The following is a 22,432-nucleotide window of genomic DNA, read 5'->3' as shown; positions in this document are numbered from 1 at the left end:
GCATATGATTGTGCCATTCCCTCCTTCATACCTCCCATGGCTCCCTGCTGCCCACAGGACCAAATCTGGAATCCTCCACCAGTGCTCAAGGCCCTCTGCAAGCAGTCCTCTGCCCCTCCTTGTCTTTCCCTGGCCCCTCTCTCTCCTCACCTCACCCCCACTTCAACCTCCTGGGCCTCAGCTGTCCCTAAGCATCGGAGTTGTTTGGCTGTCCTGGGCCTCTTTCTAGAAAGCTATTCCTGCCTCATCCTTCATTACTTTTTCAACTCAAATGTCCCTTCTGAAAATGTTCCCTGACTACTGGGCTGTGTTAGGTCTCCTTCCCTGACTCCCACAGCTTCTTTTTACATTGGTTCACCCCAGTGCCTTCTCCTTGCCCAGCACCATCGGGGGGTTGGTGCAGAGCCATGGCGATGCTTGCAGAACAAGAGAGCAGGCTGAGGGCCCTGTGCTGACATTCTGGGTGGTGGGGTCGGGGCCAGGTGGAAGACCAGGGAGCAGGAGATGTAAGCTAGTTCAGAACCGTGTGAGTGCTGCAGAACCTGACCTCGGTATTGGTGGAGGGGGATGAGAAGGGTGCTGACTCAGGCTCCCTTGGCCTTTTGGGAAGTGGGGGTGGGGAGAATTTGGCCCCAGCCTTCTGCCAAGAGTCCCAGGAGGCCCCGGGGCTTTGTTTTTCTCCCCACAGAGGAAATCCACGCTGAGGTCTGCTACGCAGAATGCCTGCTGCAGAGAGCTGCCCTGACCTTCCTGCAGGTAGGAACCCTCTACTCGTACAAGCAGCCTGGGGATTTCAGAAGATGGGTCTCCATGTCAAAGACAGAAGGGTCTTTAGCAGCCACGATCAGCCCCCTTGGGGTTCAAGAGAGGACTGAGGCTCAGTCACCTGGACACTTCCAGCCCTGCCCGGGCTCAGTGGTAGAGGTGATGGGCTTTATCCCTCCACACTGAGCACATGGGCTCCATCACTACCAGCATTCACATCTACCTCGTGACTTCTGTTTTCCTGCTAAAGGTCACATGGGATGACAGGCGTTGTCACAAAGCCTGCTTTACACCTGACTTATTGGAAAGCAAGTTGACTCGATTCATTGAAAAAGTTGACTTGTAGCATCTACAACAGGCTTTGCGAAAACATTACAGCTATGTGGTTTTTACATACCTTACACACACTGCATGTTTGTCTTTATGTACGTTTACATATATTATCTAATCTTCATCTCACAGGCTTGCAAAAGGGAGGGTCTGAGGGAAGGTGCCACTTTCCTAAGGTCACGTGGTTAGCAAATGGCAGGGCTGGGATTTGAACCCAGGTCTGTCGGACTAGGAGCCCATGCTCCTTACCACACAATGGTAATTATGAGACCATCGCCTCATGATTTTACCAAAAAGTTTGGGTTATAATTATCACACATAATCATCATGTAAATATGCATATGAGTGTGGGAAAGCACACATAAATTTTGTTGTTGGGGTGCTGTTTGTTTTTGTTTGCCGTTTTTCTATCTTTTTGGACCTCTAGTGATTAGAACTGGATTACTCCTAATCCTTCATTAGGATCACTGTAATAGTTGCACCATGAATGGCCTTTTATTTTATTTGTTTATTCTAGTATCACACATGATAAGTAAACACTCACAAACTTCCCACCCAACCAAGAACGGAAAACTGCTACCAAGTCTCCTCCCCCTGGGCCCCTCCCCACCCTGTGCCCTGCCTCCCTACACAGGAGGAAACCATAGCTAGAGTTTTGTTTGTCACCCCAACCCTCTTTTTTAAAAACTACCTTTCTCATCTGACTCGCGTCTGAACAGCTTATTATGTTTTAGTTGGCGTCAAGCTTTCGTAAGGCCTCCAGCTGTGCGGGACTTGCTTTCTTCGCACAGTCCTTTGTGGCTGCGTGGTGTTCCTTCGGGGAATACACCAGCCTGTTCATTCTCGCGCTCAAGGGCATTTGGGTTGATTCTGGTTCTTGGCTGCTTTGAGCAGCAGCGCTGTGCACACTCTTGAAGGTGACTTCCACAGCCCATGTTCATCCAGTTCAGGAGTGGAACTGCAGGGTGGGCTGTCGGTATTAGGGCTTTAAATTACAAATGTGATAAAAACACAAACAATCCAAACGAACGCCCGTCTTCCTTTCCCACATTCCTCCACCTGGAGGAGGCACTGTGAACCGCGCCTGATCGTGGGGAGCATCTCCTCCAGGCCTTTCTCCAAGCACACAGTATGCGTACATGCAAGGCTGGTAAAGGGGGGTTGTAGTCAAGCCCTGGGCATTTTGGAGGTCTTGTTTGGTAAGCAAGACCCTCATCTCAAGTCCCAAGGGTAGGGAGAGGTGGTTTGGCTGACCTCTGACCCCATTCCCACGGGGACCCCTCATAGAGCTGGACCCAGGGAGGGGAAGGCAGGGCCCATAGCCTTTTACGATCTTTCTCAAGCCTCTGGCTACCCACCCAGGCCCAGCTCTGAGCATCTCTCCCTCCTGCAGGATGAGAACATGGTGAGCTTCATCAAGGGCGGCATCAAGGTTCGAAACAGCTACCAGACTTACAAGTGAGTGGGGCCAGCTGGGGGCCTGGGGCACAGCACCTGCTACCTTGTGCCCCTCAGGCTGCTCTGTGGGAGGCAGGAAGCCTAGAATGCTGTGTGACCTCAGGCAGATTTCTGCACCCTCAGGATCTTAGCTTTCTGGAATATTATTCCCCTGGTTTTCCTGGGTGTATCTGTTGGTTCCCCTGAATGCTTACTCTGTGCCTGACCTTGAACTAGGGGAACATAAGACACAGATTCTGCACAAACACCTTGGTCTGGTGGGGGAGGAACACAGCAGCAGAACTCCTACAGCTCCAGTAAGGCTCAGTCCAAATGCCATTTTCCCCATGAAGCCTTCCTTCACCTCTCCCAGTACATAGTGATGGTGTCCACAAAGCTCCCACCCCCCTCTTAAGATGGGTGTTACCCAAGCGCCAAATCATTTCATCTCAGCACTGGGCAAGGCATAGGCCATATTTATGGGTGAAAGAATGAAGACTCAATACAGAGCACTTTCACCTAACATGGTACCACAAACATCCAGTATTCCAAAATCCAAAAAGCTCTGAAAGCTCATCCACCCCCAGCCCAGGTTTGGCATCAAAAATCATTTTCCATTAAAAGTTGACTTGAGACTATTTATCATCTCTATTTCCCCCATTTAATATGACCATTTCCCAGCAGAGATATTTTGCGTTTGACTGTAGGGTACTGCTGGGTGTAACGCACCATGCAGTATGCGGGCACCGCATACTTTGTGGGTCTGTGCTGGAATCTTGAGAGGGGAACCAGACCAGCATTCTGGCTCCTCCAGTCTCCCCACCAGCTGCCGGAGTGATGTTTCCAAAGCACAAACCTTGTCAGGTCACCCTCTGCCAAGTCCTGAGGCTCCTCTTGCTCTTAGAATAAATTCCCCAGTCATTGCCAAGTCATTCCTGAGAGCCCCACTGCTCTCCTTGCCCCATTTCCCACCCTGTTCCGCCTCCGACATTTAGGCACGCCTTCAGTTCTTCAAACATGTTAAGCTCATTCCTACCTCACGGCCTTTGGACATGTTCTCTGCCAGGAACACTCTTTCTGTGCCAGGCTCATTCCTACTCATCCCTTGGTTTTCAGCTCAGATGTCAGCTCCTGAGGGAAGACTTCCCTGAACCCAGACCAGATCAGGCCCTGGGACCTTCTTTGAGGCCCTTCTTACCTACACAGTGACTCGATGGGGGTCAGTCTCCTAGAGTGGGAGACTTGGGAGGGCAGCAGCTCATGGGGGGAGGGAAGAAGGCAGGCGCCTCTTTAAAGCCTCTGTCCTGTCCCAGGCAGGCTGTGATAGTGGCTTTGTACACTGGTGGCCAGGGGAAAGAGGGCTGGATTCTTCTAACCAGGAGACTGCAGGAAGACTTCTGGAAAGGGGGTGTTAGAGTTAGCTCAGTGGTTCTCAACGGGGTAGTTTTGCCCCCAATGAGACATTTTGGTTGTCACAACTGGCATCTTGTGGGTGGAGGGCAGGGATGCTAGTAAACATCCTATGATGCACAGGACAGCCCCCTCACCCCAAAAAAGAATGATCTAGACTAAAATGTCAGTAGTGCCGAGATTGAGAAAGTGTTTTAGACAAAATGCAGGGCACAAGCAACTGCCTAGATGTTGGACAAGGCAGGTGAGCTATGGCTGTTATGACTGAAATTTAGGGGAGAAGAGTATGTTATTAGGGTGGGAGATGTGGTTGGAAACTCCTGAATATCAGCTTTCTGGATTGCTGGAACTGTTATAATTCTACCACCAGTGAGCTCTGAGATCAGCTGGGAATGGGGCAACGTTAGGCCCAGCTGGAATGGCCCCCAACATTCGGCCCCCAATATGTGGCTGAAACAGGACTTTGCTTCCCTCTGCAGGGAGCTGGACAGCCTCGTGCAGTCCTCACAATACTGCAAGGGGGAGAACCACAGGCACTTTGAAGGAGGTGTGAAGCTTGGCGTGGGCGCCTTCAACCTGGTGAGTGGGAGTGGCCCTCCCATGTCCACAGTGTCTGGGCTCAAGATTAATCTTCCTTCACATCCCAGCTCCACACACGGTCTTTGCTGAGCTCCTGGCCCTGTGCCAACGCTGGGCCCAGCGATGAAGCAAACATGATGCAGCCTGGGGGACTCACAGCTGGGATGGGAGTGGGGTGGGCGCAGGCATTGGCTCCAGAGTCCCTTCTGTGCATTTCTTCCCAGGTCAAGTTGAAAGCTTAAAATCTACCATAGTGCCAGTATTTATAGCATTAGAAATTGACAATAAATCAGGGCCTTTTCAGCCCTGGAGAGCTGGTGGTTAAACATTGACCAGTGGCAGGGAAGGAGACAGGCCCGGAAACAGCTGGTAACCCACAGGGACCGGGGAGAGCCAAACTCCTTCCTGGGGGAGTTGGGGAAGGTTTCATGGAAGGGGTAGTATTTGAGCTGGATCTTGAAGCATCCATAGGTGGGGGGAGTTTTCCGGGCAGAGGAGGGCATTCTAGGTTGAAGGAACAGTGTGAGTTGAGGCAGGGAGTCTAAGAAGAGCTGTGCCTGCTCCAGGGACATGCCCAAGGGAACTGCTTGTGGACAATTTCCTCTCCTAGCCTGAGGGCCTTTCCAAAAATGTGTGTGTGATGGGGTAGGGGATAAGGGGTGGGAAGCTCTCTCTCCACTTCAGGCAAAGCCTCGTTGTTCCAAGAGCAGGCCTTGGGGTGGGGGTCCCTGCTGCACTCTGAGTTCCAGTTTCCTCATATGTAAAATGGGAGCAGGGATCCCAGGCCAAGTGCTGAAAAATACAGCTGCAAAGTGCATTGGCTGCTTTAGCACGTTATAGCCAGACCATCTTGGGTTCAAGGACTGGCTCCACTTCTGATGAGCTTTGGGGCCTTGGACATGGCCTATCACTTACCTGTGCCTCTGTTTCCCCATCTGTCAAACGGTTCAGTAAACCCTACTGTGCAGGGCTATTCTGAGGATCAAATGCAATGATGGAGCCCCTGGTGCAAAGTAGGGATTCAGTGTGATAATGACGACAGTAGCCGACTATTATGTGCAGCCCCTTCTATGTTCCCAGGGGACATGCCCAAGGGAAGCCCTTCTATGTGCTTTACATAGATTAATTTGATCCATCTGCACAGACCCCTATTCAGTAGGGGCTATTATTATTTCCATTTTACAAATGAGGGAACTGAGGCATAGAGAGGATATATCACTTGCTCAAGGTGACCCATCTGGGAGTGGTGAGACCAGGGTTTGGATGTAGTCCGCTCCTGTCGTGCTGTAATACCTCTCTGTCTGGGGAAGCTGGCTTTCCAGGAGACCGGGGGCATTGCAGACATGGGGCCTGCACCCCAGGGTTCTGGAGGTTTGGGGAGTGGGAACGGCAGCCTGCCCTTCCATGTGCCCACCTACCTCTGTCCTGCAGACGCTGTCCATGCTTCCTACTAGGATCCTGCGGCTTCTGGAATTTGTGGGATTTTCAGGAAACAAGGTAACTGCCTGTTTTCTGGGCCCCTCAGCCCCCCCGCCCCAGAAGACCTGAAGCAAGACCCTTCCCCTGGGACCATCTGGGACATGCTCAAGGGAAGCCCTACTATGCATCAGGCCTTGAGAGTGGAAACCAGACTCACTTTACTGAGGCTTTACTGAGGGCAGGAACCTGAGTACCAGATAGCAGATCGGGGAGGGCTCCCTGGTGGAGGAGGCCTGGTGTGAGGGAAGGAGCATTGGCCTAGAAGTCATCATCCCCTTCTCCCTGTAAGTCTGAGCCTCTTTTCAGTAAAACAAGGGGCTTTTTTAAGACCAGGTCAGTGTTTCTCAAACTTGAACTTTTTCTGGCCCTTGCTGATTTTTGCCATGTCTATATTATTATTACTTAGATATTATTTTTCTCAAAAGTAGCTCATAATTTTTACTTAAGCTTATTTAAAGTAAATATACAACATAGAACACCTATATTATTTGGCATGATAAGAGCACAATCATAACTAAGTACTATGAGGACCAAAGTCTTACAAAAGCCCAGCTGGATTGTGTGGTCTGCCAAGGCTATTCCCTTCGTGAGGAAGGGAGCGCAGAGCCAGAGCCATGTTGGGCACGCACCAGCACAGGGCTGAGGTGTCTCCTGGACACCGTCAGATGGACAGAGAACTAAGGAGGGAAGGCCTTGCATGGGACCCTCTGCTTCCTGACACCTGTCTGCAGACCTCTGAAATCTTTGTTGCCACCTGTAGTCCACGGCCCAGGCCAGGAAACTGGCCACAGGCTCTGAAGGTCCCTTTCAGTTTTGTTTTCTTAAGAAGGCCCTTGGGTCAGGAGTAGGATTTCAGGATGATGATGGCGGGGAAGAGCGGGAGGAAGGCCAAGAGAGGGGACAGCATGGCCTGCCTGGCCAAGGAAAGAGGGTGACGAGGCCAGAATGGAGAGACCTCCAGCACCATCTCCAACTCTGACTTTATCCTGAAAGCAGGGAGCCGTGGAGGGTTTGCAGGGGGGAGGCAGGTCAGATTTGTATAGTAGAGAAAACAAGAACACCCTGGAGGATAGTCTGCGAGGCAGAGCCTGCAGACAGGGATACAAGTAGGGCCTGGCCTCTTGCTCCTTCCCAGTCAGGCTCTGGAGCCTTCTCCTCCAGGAAGCCTTCCCAGACCACAGTCCTCATGATCCCTTCTGTGCCCTGAGCCTGTGGTTAGGATTATCTGCCTCCCTGTCATTCCTCATCCCCTTACCAGACCTGGGTCTGCTCAGGGCCTCAGCACCCACCACAGGCCAAGCAGGTGAATAAAGGGAGGGATGGGTGACGGGCTGTTGAGGAGGTGGGGACACCCAGCCCAAGACTTTGCGCTGGCCTTGGCAGCAGTGTGCGCCCCATCCGGGAAAGCAGCCCAGGCACCAAGAGGGGTAGCCCCTTGCACAGCCTGGGAGAGCTACCCCGCCTCCTGGGCCTAGAGCTGCCCCCTGCCCGCAGCTCCAGCAGCACTGCCCTCACGGCTGTCCATGACCTCCAAGCCCCTGTCCCTCCCTGGCCCCAGGTGGGCCCTAGGGAGCGCTGGCCTCAGCCTGCCCCCTTGTCCCCAGGACTATGGGCTACTGCAGCTGGAGGAGGGGGCCTCGGGGCACAGCTTCCGAGCCGTGCTCTGCGTCATGCTGCTGCTGTGCTATCACACCTTCCTCACCTTCGTGCTCGGTAAGCATGCTCCTGGGGCCAGCGCGGGGTGCCTCGGGTATGGGCAGGGGTCGTGGGGGTGAGGGACTACACACGCTGACTGGGCCCGAGACTGGGGGTGGGACACTGAAACCACAAACAACAGAGCCACGCCAACTGTCCTGAGGCCTGCTGACCACTTACTTCCTCAGAGTTTGACTGGGTTCCAGCCTCAGTTTTCTCCTCTGTGAAATGGGAATGTTCATGCCCACCTTGTAGAGGGTGTGAGGACACTGTAGGAGGCTCCTTGGGCTTCTGGGCACGGACTCTTAGTTATTGAGCCCTGGGATATGCTAGGGTGACATCTGCACTATCTTATTTCATCTTCACATCTTTCTGGAGATAGAAGAGTGTTATCCCCATTTCACAGTGGGGGAAACAGAGGCCCTGAGGAGCCCCTGGTAGGCGCTGGGAGGATCACAGGAGCTGGTGGTGGCAGTGACAGGTGTTGTACCCCTACCTCCTTCAGGCACCGGGAACGTCAACATTGAGGAGGCAGAGAAGCTCTTGAGGCCCTACCTGAAGCGGTACCCTAAGGTGAGCTCCGCCTCCTGCGCCATCCCCCCACCACCATGAGCGACCCAGGGCTCCTGGACCCACACTGGTTTCTTTGCAGGGCGCCATCTTCCTGTTCTTTGCAGGGCGAATTGAAGCCATCAAAGGCAACATTGACTCGGTGAGTAAGGGGATCCCCCCGGCCAGCGGGAAGTGAGACGCACAGACATGCTCAGGGACAGGGCCTGCTGGGAGCGGGAGAAGCACTGCTAAGGCAGTCTGGGAAGTCAAGGGAGGAGGTGGCATTTGTGGGTAGGATTTTGACAGGGAGAAAAGGAGGTGCCGGAGTGTGGCAGGAACATGGGAAGACACTTACTCAGGGAGTGGTGACAGGCTGGAGCCTGGGGAGTGCAGTGGAACCTGGTGCCAGGAGGTGAGGGCTACATAGGTGAGGGAGCCATCCAAGGGGCTGGAGAGGGGAGGGTCACAGTCCAGGCAAGACCCTGGCACTGAGCCAAGGCCCAGGATGGACTCTGCAATGGGGAGTCCTGGGGTCTCCCGCTGGCCTGGCTGTGGCTCCTCAGGGAGCAGGACAGATGCCCCAGGTCCAGGCTACTTCCTAGTAGCTACTGAAACCTTTGGAGTCTGCTCCAAAGCACAGATATTATATCATTTTAAATTAACACTTTCCACTGCCTGTTCTCCCTGTATTACAGCTCTGTGCTGTCCTTTCACTGTGTGACTGAGAGACTAGAGCCCCAGAGAGGGGCACTAACTGGGCCCAAGGCCATGTAAGACTCAGGGTATAATCAGGACTGGAAGCCAATCTCCTGGCACAGGGCTAGACCGCCGTGTGCTGGAGGAGGCTGGGCCTGCAGCGGAGTTGGGCCGATGCAGAGGGTGCAGAATGGGGCGGGCATGGGCCTGGGCACCAGCCGAGGCTGACCAGCAGGTGCCCACAGGCCATCCGGCGCTTTGAGGAGTGTTGCGAGGCCCAGCAGCACTGGAAGCAGTTCCACCACATGTGCTACTGGGAGCTGATGTGGTGCTTCACCTACAAGGGCCAGTGGAAGATGGCCTACTTCTATGCCGACCTGCTCAGCAAGGAGAACTCCTGGTCCAAGGTAGGCTCACATCAAGTGCTGGGGGACATTGGGGGGGCCAGGTCAACCCAGATTGGCCCTGCAGCCCTAGACCAAAGGCCTAACTGAACACAGATGTCCCAGCTGGAATTTAAACAGAGCCATAACTTCTAATAGGACTCAGGGTTGGAAGGAACTAAAGACTTTGAGGAACAGAGAAACTTCAGAGCTATAATGTGTCAGGATTTTTAGTCACAAGGGACAGAAACGTGGCCTACACTGCCTAGGTGAGTGCTGTCGAGTAGAACCTTCTGCTTTGGTGGAAATTCCTGCATCATCCAATACGGTAGCCACCAGCCACATGCCCACACTGAGCACCTGAAATGTTCCTAGTGCAACTGGGAAACCGAGTGTTTTCAATTTTATTTCATTTTAATTCAAATTTAAATTTTAAAAGTCGCATGGGCTAGTGACCACTGTATTGGACTATGGGAGTTTAGAACACAAAAGGCTCATTGGTTCATACAACAGAAAATTCTAGGCAAACTGACTTCAGGTAGGGCTGGATCCAGGAATTCAAATGATGTCATCTGGGCTTGGTTTTTCCACCTGTGACTGTGCTCTCCTCTATGACATCTTTGTTGGACAGGCAGGTTCTCTTCATGTGACAGGCAGGGTGCCCATGGGCTGCCTGCCCCTAACTCCCATCTTCCCTTTGGTTTCAACTGAAGCCCCACGACAGAGCCTCATTGGTCTGGCATGTCAGTGCCTGGAAACGGGGGTGGGAAGACTGATGGATGGGGAGCAGAAGAAGGGTGGTTCCCAGAAGAAAAGTGAGGTGATGTCCCCGAAAGAAGCATTGGGGGGTGGGGGTGGGTGGATTAAAGAGATGCCATCTAGGCAAAACAAAGCAAAACAGGTACCCACTGTAGGTGAAAACATAACATCCAGGTAAGTGGGGAAATAAGGATTAGCCATTGTTGCCATAGTAGTGATAGCACAGAATTCTGAACAAAGAGTTTTAGAATCCTCTAGATCATCAGAGAGCATCAATCTGGTATTGGCAAATACATAGCACATGTGTCCCAATGTCCTTAAGTCCCTATTTCTCACCCCTCCCACCTCTGTACAGAAGTCCTTCTTCAGTACCCCTGCCTGGGGACCAAGCTGAAAGGAAATGCCCTGGGGCTGGGGCCTGTGGGGCTGGGGGAAGGGCAGGCTTTTCCTGAGCTCTCACCGAGTGCCCAGCACTTGCCATTTCTTCCACACTGCACCCAGTGAGGTAGAAGTTATCTCCAATGGGCACACAAGGGCCACTGTGGCTAAGAGAGGGTATGTGGCTTTCCTGGCCCACATGGCTGTTGGTGACAGATACTGGATTTGAAGGCACCTCTGTGTATCTCAAAGGCCTGTGCTTTTCCCTTGTTGGAGGCACAGCTTGCCCTGAGACCACTCTGCTAGTAAAGGTTCCTCCTCAGGCCCAGCCTCTGTGGGCCCGGCCCTCATTCCTCAGCACTTCCCACTCCCAATAAGAGAACAGACTTGGGGAACCTTTTTGAACAAGTGACCTAGAAGCCTTCCTGTGGAATAAGTGGGTGGCTGGGTCTACCCACAGGGGAAAGAGGTGGTGGTGGGGGTGCACACAGCTGCTGAGGGGAGGGCCAGGCCTCCCAGGTGTCAGGAAGTCTGGCTGTGAGTCAGCTCAGTCTCTAGCTCGCTGTGTGACTTTGGAGTAGTCACCCCCTCTCTCTCCAGCGCTTTCCTCAGAAGGGTTTCCTGTGAAAGTGGGGGTTGTAGAACCCTGAGTTCGGGGGCCTCATTCATTCCTAATCTCCAGTCTTTGGTCACCACAGAGTCCACTAACTTTCAGCTCTAGGGGCTTGGCCTGTGGTTATTGCATCCCTCTCTGCCCTGTGGAGCCTTTGTGTTTCCCTCAGCTTGAGATGGCCAGAAATTAGGTGGTGACAACTGTGGGCTTAGTGCTGCAATGGGGGAAACCAAGGGGAGCTCAGAGGCAGCTCTGGGCAGCACAGCCACAAAGACAAGGGAGGCTTCTGGAAGAAGAGACATCTGAGCCAAGCTTTGAAGGGGGAGGAATTAAGGTGGAGAATGGAGGAAGTAAAAGGACACCCCAAGCCAAGAGAACAGAAAAGTCAAAGGCTCGGAAGCCAGGGTGCTGCTAAAAGGTTCTGTGTCACCAGGTGAAGGTTTGGTTTATGGGTAGAAGTGTAAGGGACTGTGGAGAAACCATCCCCTTTAAGCCACTTGCTGTAGCTTCTTGAAGACAGGACTGACTGCACAAGCCCTGGTAGAGTAATCCAGAAATATTAATGTGTGGAATCAATGGGCAAATAGTCTGATAACCCTGGGGAGACAGGACTTCCATCAGAGGCGACGGCTGCTGCTTTCCATCAATGTGGCCCCATAATATCCCTTGATAACTTGATGCCCATGGGTGTCACAATTCTAGGTCACTGTATCCACCCCACCTCCTGGTAACTCAAGGGGGGTGAGCTGTCGGGGGGCTGTTAGAGCAAGCCAGTGGGTAAGTGTGGCAGAGAAGGAACAATGACATCCTAGGCAGAGGAAAAATAGAGGGAAAGGCCTGGGGTGAGTTTAAGGGGTGATGGGGAGTAATTGGCAGAAGAGGAGCCAGAAAAGCAGGTCACTGGGGGCCCTACATGGCTGTTTGGGCTTTAGTCTGACAGTGAAGGAGCCCTCGATGCTTGGGCTTAGATTTGGGCTTTAAGAACTCCCTCCTGTAGGTGCTGGGCACCCTGGCCTGAGGCTGAGTGCCTCTGATGTATTCTGGAAACAGCCGAATGATGTGAGGGAGGGGGAAACAGTGGGAGAGGAGACTGGAAAGGAAACTGGGGGAGACTGGGTGGGGCCTCGCAGGCCATGAGAGGGGGTGTGGGCTTTATCCGACGTGTGATGGGACAGCGTGAGAGCACTTCAAGGACGGACTGATGTCATTTGATGTAAAAAGATCTGACTGGCATGGTGTGGGAATGGCTTGCAGGGGGCAGGAGTGGGAGCAGGAAGATCGGTGAGGAGACCATATAAACGAGGGCACTAGAAAGACATCCCTGGTGGCCTGGAGCAGGGAGCCGTGTAGAGGCTGGTGCAGTAATTGAGGTGACAGCACGAGTCCCGTGGGATTCAGAGCTGGATGGGAGGTAAAATTGTGAGGACTTAGTGACTCAGAGCCAGGATGGGGAAGAGGGAGAAGGCAGGGGTGACACCAGGAATTCCAATGCGGGTTTCAGCCAGGGGAGATTCTTCCCACCACACCCCACAAAAACCAGCTGTTCCGCATTTTGTGGAGGGCGGACTGAGGTGCTGAGGTCAGGGTAGAACTGGAAGTAGCCCTGGGCTTCAGCACGGGTGGGGCTGCCAGGTGGAGGCTGCCTTCCACCTTCCCCAGAGACTAGCCTCCAGGATGTCCTGCCCCGGTTCCCCCACCCACTGCACTTCTTTCTGGGCTAATGGCAGGTAGTTCCTTGGCAGCAGCCCCGGTGGCAGGAGCTGTGGTTCAAGGCTTGGCCACTGGGGAGCAGCACAGAGCCGGGCTCCTCTGGCACTGGACTTAGGAGAAGGGGCGCAGCTCTCAGGATGTCTGGGAGGGGGAAGGGGGGGTCTGCACAGCTGCACCTTCCCTATCAGGGGCGGCTGTGGATCCGGTGGACAAGGTCTTTAAAGGCACACAAGCCTGGGGTCACTCCCAGCTCTGCCCCCAGCAGCTCTGAGGTCCCAGGAAGCAAAGGGTGGGCACAAATTCCTTTCCGGCATTGTCTTTGGGATCGAGTGACGTGATGTAGGTAAAGCGCCCAGCACACAGTAAGGCGGTTCCGCCAAGGGATCCTGAACTGAGCCCTGACCCCGGGTCCGGCGCCCTCTTACGGCCTCACACCCTTTCTTTCATGCATCCCATACTTTATGCTACCTATTTGAGCCTCGGTCATTCACAGGCTCTGCTCAAGCTGTTCCCCTTGCCCGGAAAGTCCATCCTCGGGGTCCCTGTGAATCTTCCTGCCGGCCTTCAAGGGCCCCGTCTGAAGCGATTGCTTCCCAGGAGCCCCTGCCGCCCGCCCTTGTGCCTCCACCCTCAGCGCCGGCTGTGCGCCCCCTCGTTGCTTGACTCGCGCTCTCAGTTGCTTCAGAGCGGAGAGGGGCAGCTGCTTTGACACGGCCCGTCCTGGATTTAACATCCAGTTCAAGTCCTCAAGTTGCCTCAGCTCCCTTTCTCCCCTGGGGCCTGGGGATAATGTTAGCACCTACGCTGGGCCAAATGAGGTATTTGTGCCAAATGAGGTGCCACGTGGGTTGTGGCTTCCTCGGCCGTTTCCAAGGGCAGCGACGGGCCTGCAGCTCGGCCAGCCTCCAGCTGGGGCCTCGGCACGCGCCCGACTCCTGCTCTGCCTCACAGGCCACCTACATCTACATGAAGGCTGCCTACCTCAGCATGTTTGGGAAGGACGACTACAAGCCGTTTGGGGATGACGAAGTGGAGTTGTTTAGGTGAGTCCTACCGCTGCACCCCCGCCGTAGGCCTCAGCCAGGCTCCATCCAGACACCCCGGGCTGTGGGCACAGGGAAGGAGGCCCTGGGGCTGTCGTCACCCCTGGCCCTGAGCTCCCTGACCCTCCCCCAGGGTTCCCCACATGCCCGTCGTTCCCGTCCATCACCACCTTCTGCTGCGGCTGCCGCTTGTTAGAGCCCTAGGAATCTGTTCAGAGCTTTCTTCCACCAAAGTGGTCTTGTCAACATCCTTTCCACTGAGCCTCTTTCGTCAGGTCAGTAGGACAGATGTGGACACTGAGGTCCAGAGACGTCACTTCTGTGTTAACCTGATACCACTCAGAGAAGCACAGTAACGAGCCAAAGAGTTGGATCAAATAAACAGGATTAAATCGGCCTTTGCCATTTCTTATCTGTGTCACCTTGGACAATTTCAGCATCGATAAAATGGGAATAACCTCTGCCTTGCAGGGTTGCTCTGCTAATCAAATAGAGAATATATTTAAAGGGCCTGGTGTAGGGCCTGGAGCCACTAAACGGTGGCTGTTTTTATTCTTACCTGTGCTGCTCTGTTTGCCTTCTGCAAAGGGTCCAGAGCAGGGCCCAGCCTTGCAGGTTGAGAATGGAGCCTAGGGCCTTCCTCCAGTTGTGGTGAGGGTTGGCCTTGAAGTGGGGGTAACCTGAGCTTCTGGGGCTACCAATGTCATAGTCATAGGGCATCTATCATTTACTGAGTGCCTGTTTCTCCATCTCACATGACTCTACAAGAAAGCCTACAAGGGTAAGTATCTGTTGGGGGGAAGATAATTTCCCCTCTATTCTTCTAGGTTTTTGGCTTAACCCCCCCACCTCCATAATAAAAGGCAGATTAACAGGAGGAAAACATGCCTTGGCCGGTGTGGCTCAGCAGTTAAAGTGTTGGCCTGTGCACTGAAGGGTCTCGGGTTCGATTCCCAGTCAAGGGCACGTACCTGGGTTGCAGGTTCAATCCCCAGCTCCAGTCGGGTGCATGTGGGAGGCAACCAATTAATGTGTCTCTCACATTGATGTTTCTCTCTCTCTCTTTCCCCCTCCCTCCCTTCCACTCTCTCTAAAAAAATCAATGGAAAAAATGTCCTCCGGTGAAGATTAACAAAACAAATAAAAATAAAAAGTTAAAAAAAAATTAAAAACCAGGAGAAAAACAAACCAAAGTTTAATAACATCTATACCTCCTGAATACATGGGGCGACCCAGGAAAACTGAGCAACTCACCAAAATGGCTGAGGCCAGCCCCTTAAACACCATCTTCAGCTGAAGACTAAAGACAACGTTGGGGGTGGGGGAGTCAGTTATGTGGGGTTACCAGAAAAGCACAGTAAGCAAGGGTAAGGTTGTGATGCACATTCAAGTCACTAACTTCTGCACTGATAAGAGTATCTAGAGATTAATCATCCCCCTCTTCCTGATAGAGAGATACCTTAACAGATGGGGATTTCCTTTATAAACATATCTCACAAAAGGTAACTTCTAGGTCTTCAAGAGTTTTTCCTGTGTCTGCTCTCTCTTAAAAATAACCAGCCTAAAATAATCCTTATGTCAAAGAGGCATGTTGTGGGTAACGAATTCTGCTCCCCTTCATATCATTATCTCCATTTTAGAAATGAGAAAACAGGCCCAGAGAGGTTCTACCGAGAACAAGCGGGGGAGGTCCAGCTGTTTCCTGGGCCTGGCCAGCTAGAGCTTGAGGGTCACAGCCACACCCAGTGACTGTGGCAGAAGCTGGAGGGTGGGTTGGAGCTGGGTGAGTGAGGCCCAGATGTGGAGGCTTGCCGAGCTGCATACCACACTTTGCTCTGCCCTTGGAAACAGCTGAAGAGGCCACAGCTCCCGTGGCAAGAGCTAATTAAAGCTTCGAGCTGTGCGGTCTTGGGCAGGTCCCTCCCTCCCTTTCTCTGGGTGTTAGTCTCCCCTGTGAAATGAGGTCAGACTTCCACGGGGGCCTCCGGAAATGGGACCTGGGGAGTGGAGGGGAGAAAACGAGAAGGCAGAACAGGCCTGGGGCGTTTGTGTGTATTCTCATCTCTGCCAGCTGGTGTAGAGGAGCCCATTCCCGAGCCACAGAAACTGGTCAGGTCTTGGGACAGGGTGTGTGAAATAAGGCCATAGCCATAGGCTATGAGTCCAAAACTATCATCATATAGATGGGGAAACTGAGGCCCAGAGAGGTGCCAAGCAGACACTGGGCAGTTTGGGGACTCTCAGTTCTCTTCTGCTTTTTCTCACCCTGCCCCACCCTCCTCTTTTGCAGAGCTGTGCCAGGCCTGAAACTCAAGATAGCTGGGAAATCTCTACCCACGGAGAAGTTTGCCATCCGGAAGTCCAGGCGCTACCTCGCTCCCAAACCCATCTCATTGCCAATCCCTGCTCTGGTGGGTAGGGGGGTCTTGACTGGCCCTGCGCTCGTTTGGGATTATAGGGATTAGCTGAGAGCCAGTTCAACCACAGACCCAGAGCAAGTGGATGAGGGAGAAAGACCTCATTCCTCAGGGGCCTGGAGAGGATTTCACAGCTCACCTGGGATAGGGGTACAGATGAGTCTCAGCCAGCCCCTGCCTCTGAGAAAGTGCTGATCTACTGGGGCTGGGGGTGGGGGTGGGGAGACCACAGCCCTCCTAGACAGCCCACACCGTCCCCAGGCGGAGGCTGTTTGTGTTCCTACCCTGATTGTTTCAGTCTTGTCACATGATTGTAATTGTTGTTTACACTGTTCCCTTCACTGGACCAAGCTTTTCTGAGGCCTGGGACAGTGTTATTGTCAACTCTGAAATAACAATAATAGCTGACATTGTTATTAAGCATTTGCTGTGTTCAAGGTTCCTTACACCCGCTGCCCATGGCCTTATTTGATCCTCACAATAACCCTCCGAGTAGGTGCTAGTGGTATGCCCATTTTACACATGGGGATACTAAGTCCCAATAGATAAGTAATAAAAGTAGAAAGATATCTAGTAAGTGGATAAGATATAAGTAGAAAGATAAAATAACTTGTCCAGGTCACACAGCTAGTGAGTTAGAGTCTGGATTTGAGCCCAGACAGTCTGGTTTCTGAGTCCATATTCTAACCACTGTTACGATGCTAATTCCATGCACGCTGTTAGCGAGCATCAGACAAGGTTCCACTTTGTTAGGAGTCCTCGTTATTCAAATAGTAAGGCAGCTAAAAAAGGAGAAAAGGCCTTTAGAGACCTTTTACTGGTCCTGGATCTACTATTCCCTAATGTGTGCCCTTGGGTAGGGTCCCCTTCCCTTAATGTAAAGTGAGGATAGCATATACCTTGCCCATGTCATAGAACTAGCTGATAAAATGTGTTAGACACTTTATAAAATCAAAAAGGTCAGTAGTTATAGAATTTATTTAGAACTCGTATCCTAAATATCTCTATTTAGAAATATTTTATAAAGTAAAGCTATTATCATCAAACGGGGGAGGGGGGGTTGTAAGGAAGGGCAAGGGAAGCACCTATACCAAAACTTTAGGAGGGTATTTCCCAAACTACAATCTGAAAAATGCCATGTATGCATAAAGTGATTAAATATATTGGGTAAGACTGTTCTAAACTATGATTATAAAATGTAGACTTTTGAAGCTTTTACATACCAGTCAGCAGGGTAAGTCTCCAAAAAGCTTGAATACGGTTTTCCTCTAACTCATTTGGCCATAGAACTTTTTAAAAATGGGACATTTGCTAACTTGGGACCATCCAATTTTCAGAAATACTGGTCTACTGGTCTAAACTTAAATTCCTTCCCCAGAACATAACAAGAACCAAAACAACATTGTATTTCTAGAACTTTATGTATACAAATCACTTTTACATCTATTACTTGGTTTGAGAGTTTAGAAAATGCTAACCTAAGCTAATAGAATTGCTATGAATGAACATGTTAGTGCTCTGAGCATCCTAGCAGTCAAGGCAGAAAAAGGAATCAGGATGTGTTTCATAGTTTTCATGATGTTAACTCAAGCCGAGTGCCTTGGGAACAGGAAAGGTGACACAGTCTTAAACTCTACTGGAAATCCTGAAATGCTGAGGTAAATTATTCCCCCAATATTTTGAAGCTTAGAAGGGCCTTTAGTGATCCTCTGATCTGAGCTGCCCGTTTTACAGATGGGGAAACTGAAGCCCCGTTGAGGAAACCTAGGACTGACTTGCTCCCCTACCCTCAGGAAATGATGTACATTTGGAATGGCTACGCTGTGATTGGGAAGCAGCCAGAACTCACAGACGGGATACTTGAGATTATCACCAAGGCTGAAGAGATGCTGGAAAAGGGCCCAGGTGACTACCCCAGGCCCTGGAACCTGCCAGGCTGGGTCAGACCACGGGACTTTCCGTTGAAGTTTCCCTCTACCAAAAATGTCCTTCTTTCCTTCTCTGCCCTGGTAACTGACCTTTGCCTTTCTAGACAGTTTTGACGACAGCTCCTCCAAGCCGTCTCTTATCCCCCAGGTAGAGTCAAGGCCTCTGATGGGCTCCCACAGCCCCTGAGCTTCCTTCAGTCAGCCTTGACTTCACTGTATTGTCATCGTCTCAGTACGTCTTTCCTTCCCAGATGTGAGCTCCCCGAGGACAGGGATCATGTGTGAGCCACCTCTGTGTCCCCAGGGCCCAGCACAGAGTAGGGAGCCCATGAGTAACTTGCAGAAACGAACACGCCTGTTTCCTTCTCTCACTGTACCGTTCTCAGAGAATGAGTACTCGGTGGATGATGCGTGCTTGGTGAAGCTGCTGAAAGGCCTGTGTCTGAAATACCTGGGCCGTGTCCAGGAGGCCGAAGAGAATTTCAGGAGCATCCCTGCCAAGTAAGTGCCTCTGTGGCTGCTCCCGATCCAGAAGGCCTACTGCTGGGCCCGGTTCTCCTGGGTAGAATTTGCAGGGCTTCTTCTCCCTCCTGTGCACTCCCGTGCCTGGCCCTAGCCTCCCCCTATGCACTATGTGTGTACTAGTGTCTGCTCTGTGCCAGGGCCCCTGCTGGGCACAGATCATTCAGACCTCATCCTGTAGGGCCACCAGATTGCTCAGCTACAGGAGCCCATCCACACTGAGTTTCATGTGAAATGTGCCCCTGAAGTTTGTAATTCACCAACTCTGCCCTTGCCCCTGGGGATCACAAATGTTACAGATAGACAGCTACAGACAACTCCATCTGGTGTGATCAGGGCTGTGGCTGAGGGAAGCAGAGAAGACAGCAGGTGTCCTGAGGAGGGACCTAAACCTAATGCAAGATACTGAGAAAGGCTTTCCAAGGATGCCTTTTAAAGTGTGAAATTTATCAGGCAGAGAGAGCAATGGAGGAGGAGTTGTTAAGTGGAGCAGGTACAGCATGTGCAAATGCTTGGGGACAGAGATGCCTGAGGCTGGAGGGATAGTGATTAGGCTTTCCTAGCCTGGGTGAAATTTATAGAGGGAAAGAGTTACAAATGAAATAAGGGGGCAGGGGGCTAGCCTGAGAAGAGCCTGGCTATTTTGCTTACAAGACTGAACTTTATCCTGTAGACAGGAAAGAGCCAGAAAGGATACTAGGAAGGGCAGATCTGGGTTCTAAAAAGAAGGTTCTGGGGCAGCATGGTGGGTAGGTTAGAGGGGCCAGGTTGGAGAAAGGCCACTTCCCAATATAATAAATCATTCAACCTGGAAAAAGGGAGTTGGGGACTGACGTGAGAGTGGCTATGACACAAGCCCCATAGGTTGTTAGAGAGTTGGGTCCCAGGTGCAGAGACCTGAAAGGCTCTGCTGTGGATCCTAAGCTTTTCTAGGGCTAGGTAGTGGGAACCTTCCCAAATTGGAATTCAGAGCTGGAAACCCCACTTGAGGGCATGTGTTGGATCCTCCCATTTGGGGAAGGCCCAGGAGAAGCCTGAAGGATGTCTCAAGGGCAGAGCCTGTAAGCCATGTCCTCCTCTGCCCCACAGTGAAAAGAAGATTAAATATGACCACTACTTGATCCCCAATGCCCTGCTGGAGCTGGCCCTGCTGTTTATGGAGCAAGGCAGAAACGAAGAGGCTGTCAAACTCTTGGAAACTGCCAAGTAAGGTTTGATTAACCTTGACGAGTCCTTTGCTGCTCATGAGGTTAGGAGCTTCACCCTGGCTGGGACAGAAAGCTCAGGCGTCAGTGAGGGAGGGTGCTGGCAAGCGCAGTAGGGCAGTCCAGAGGCACCCATGTCCCTGGGAACCCAGCTCTCACCTAGTGTGGGAAGGCTTCCTCTTCAATTAACCGATGATAGATAGATGAGCTTTAGGCCTCTACAACTCTTCCTCGGCTGGTGGGCTCCCACAGCTCAGGCTGAAGAAAAAGCACTTCCTGGAGCAGCTTCATGTGTCTGATTCTCTGGTCTCTTCCAGGCAAAACTACAAGAATTATTCCATGGAGTCAAGGACACATTTCCGAATCCAGGCAGCTACACTCCAAGCCAAGTCTTCTCTAGAGAACAGCAATAGAGCCGTGGTCTCATCAGCGTCCTTGTAGCTTGGTGCCACACTCCCAAGCTAGAAGACAGACAGCTGGACAGAGCTGCTGGAAACATTTCAAAACTGATCCCCACTCCCTGCCCTGCCTTTGGGGTCCACTGGTGCTCCAATGGGATGGCACAACATGAGAGTATCCGTAATGAAGCCAAGCCGGCGTTTTCACCAGTGTGGCCAAGGTCCTTTGCCAAGGACAGAGCAGGTGGAGCCCTCTGCCTGCCCTATCACATATACGGGTACTTGTTTTTCACTGTGATGCTTAAGAGAATGTATGAACAGTTTACATTTTACTTAGAAATACAATGATGGGATCATAGTTGGCTTTTCAAAAAACCACCAACCACCCACCTGTAAATCTTTGCTTTAACCCATACTGATCGGGAGGTAAATCTGTATGCTGCCAAAGACCAAACTGCTTTTCAAACTTCAGCAAGGTCTCAGCTTCCAGGGCTGGAAGGACTCCAAGGATGGTCTGTACCTCAGGCTTCAAGGCTTCTGGGGTTGCACGTAAACACACACTATCTTACTTCTTACATTTTAACTCCCTTTGTATCTGTCCAGTTTTAAAAAAATCAAACATCTTTTTAGTGAGATAATTTTCACTTGAGTTCCTCTTTAGCAAAAATAATCCATCTCTATCAGTAAGGAATGGGGATGCCGAGGCCTGACAGAAGGGGAGCTATATGGCTCTTTCTGTGCCAAGAAGTTGGGGGGGTGGGGGGCAGTGTTTCTCAGACTGAAACCTTTGGGAATAATTTATAGAATCTTCTGTACTTCACTCCGAGGTACATTTATTTACTGAAAGCATTTTTCTTAGAAACAGAATAGTAATTCTTGGCTATTTTATATGTTTAATTTTTTTCAGTTAAGAGAAAATAGATATTTAAGTAATAAAACTTATATACTTAAAAGAGATCATGCAACATCTATTTCAGTAAAATATGTGTTGCTTGAATTCTTAGGCATGGGAAAAAGTTTGGATCAGAAATCATATGGCCCAGGTATGTTTTATTTAGACATGATATTCTAAAAAACTTACAGAAAGTTAACATTTTAAAGTGGGGAGATTTCACAAATAAATCTGGTTTCTAGGCTCTTATTTAAAAAAGATCTGGCAACATTGGGCCTCATTACCATAAAGCAGCAAGGCAACAATCAGTTGGAGCTGAGTAGAAACTACTTTGAACACTTTCTCGTCCCTAAAAGCATCTCTGCATTTGCAACCTCTGGGACTGTTCAAGTTCAGTGACCAACACTAGGTTTTACCATTCACAATGTCATGATAGCATATTCCAATTTAACCATTTCCCTAGAAAAATCATGGACACAGTAAAGATACTCATGTGTGAACATGTGACTCCCCAAATACATGAAGGCAGTTTCTGTAAGGGAAGACCACAGACAACTTTTCCAATCTGCCAGCATTGCTGTATTTAGCAAACACTTCTGAGCATCTGCCAGTGGCTGGGTGGGTTATCTATTAATATACAGTCAGCTAGCTTCGTCTGACTGACAGTGAATGAAGCAGTGGGCTTTAGGTAAGGCACGTTCTCATTAGGGAAAGAAAACAAAGCAGAAAACCCTCATTCAAGGTCCTCCTTTGCATTTAGTACTGTCAGAGCAGAAATGCTATGGAAAATTTTTTTCATTTCGTTAGAACTAGACAAAAGAATACTCTCCACAGAACAGCCCTTTGCAAGCTCAGTCTCCTTGAAAGCCTGGGTGCTGGGAGACCAGCCTGCTTCTTCTAGGTTGCTGGGCAGGGCAGGGGTGAGAAGGTGACAAGAGCCAGGCTGCCGAGAGGATTGCCTCTAGCAGCTCCCCACATTTTAGAACCCTACCTACTGCTATATAAAAGCAGCACCAGTCATAAGATACCAAATATAATTTGCAAAATAGCTTATAAAAAAAGCTTTTATTTCAACATTTATTTTTGGTGCTTTTGCTTGTACTTTAAAATTTATGCCAGATAACCGGTTTCCTTGTCCCTGTTTGTGGCTGATTTCTTGCTGGGCTTCATTAATTAGCCTATGTCACCTTTACCTCTGTTTGCTGCCTTGGCTGCAGTCTGGCTGATAAGAGAAATCAGTG

At 51.1% G+C, this 22,432-nt stretch overlaps 1 protein-coding gene across 4 annotated transcripts in view; it reads left to right on the top strand.

Annotated features, from left to right (window-relative positions):
* TTC39A (tetratricopeptide repeat domain 39A) overlaps positions 1-20,746 on the top strand; it is a 49,161-nt gene extending 28,415 nt beyond the window's left edge. For all 4 annotated transcript variants that reach the window (XM_081144579.1, XM_081144580.1, XM_081144581.1 and 1 more), the window contains 14 exons: positions 689-756; positions 2,489-2,553; positions 4,422-4,521; positions 5,953-6,018; positions 7,605-7,713; positions 8,201-8,268; positions 8,348-8,407; positions 9,189-9,350; positions 13,738-13,829; positions 16,120-16,240; positions 18,040-18,151; positions 18,561-18,675; positions 19,786-19,902; positions 20,219-20,746. In XM_081144579.1, coding sequence (XP_081000705.1) covers positions 689-756; positions 2,489-2,553; positions 4,422-4,521; positions 5,953-6,018; positions 7,605-7,713; positions 8,201-8,268; positions 8,348-8,407; positions 9,189-9,350; positions 13,738-13,829; positions 16,120-16,240; positions 18,040-18,151; positions 18,561-18,675; positions 19,786-19,902; positions 20,219-20,342 — 1,379 coding nt within the window. In that variant the 3' untranslated portion in view covers positions 20,343-20,746. The remainder of the gene's footprint in view (positions 1-688; positions 757-2,488; positions 2,554-4,421; positions 4,522-5,952; positions 6,019-7,604; positions 7,714-8,200; positions 8,269-8,347; positions 8,408-9,188; positions 9,351-13,737; positions 13,830-16,119; positions 16,241-18,039; positions 18,152-18,560; positions 18,676-19,785; positions 19,903-20,218) is intronic.
* Positions 20,747-22,432: the final 1,686 nt, after the last annotated feature.

This window comes from Miniopterus schreibersii, assembly GCF_964146895.1.
Source record: "Miniopterus schreibersii genome assembly, chromosome: 8".
Lineage (NCBI taxonomy): Eukaryota > Metazoa > Chordata > Mammalia > Chiroptera > Miniopteridae > Miniopterus > Miniopterus schreibersii.
Note: the sequence above shows the minus strand (reverse complement) of the source record. Positions and strands in the feature narration are given on the sequence as shown.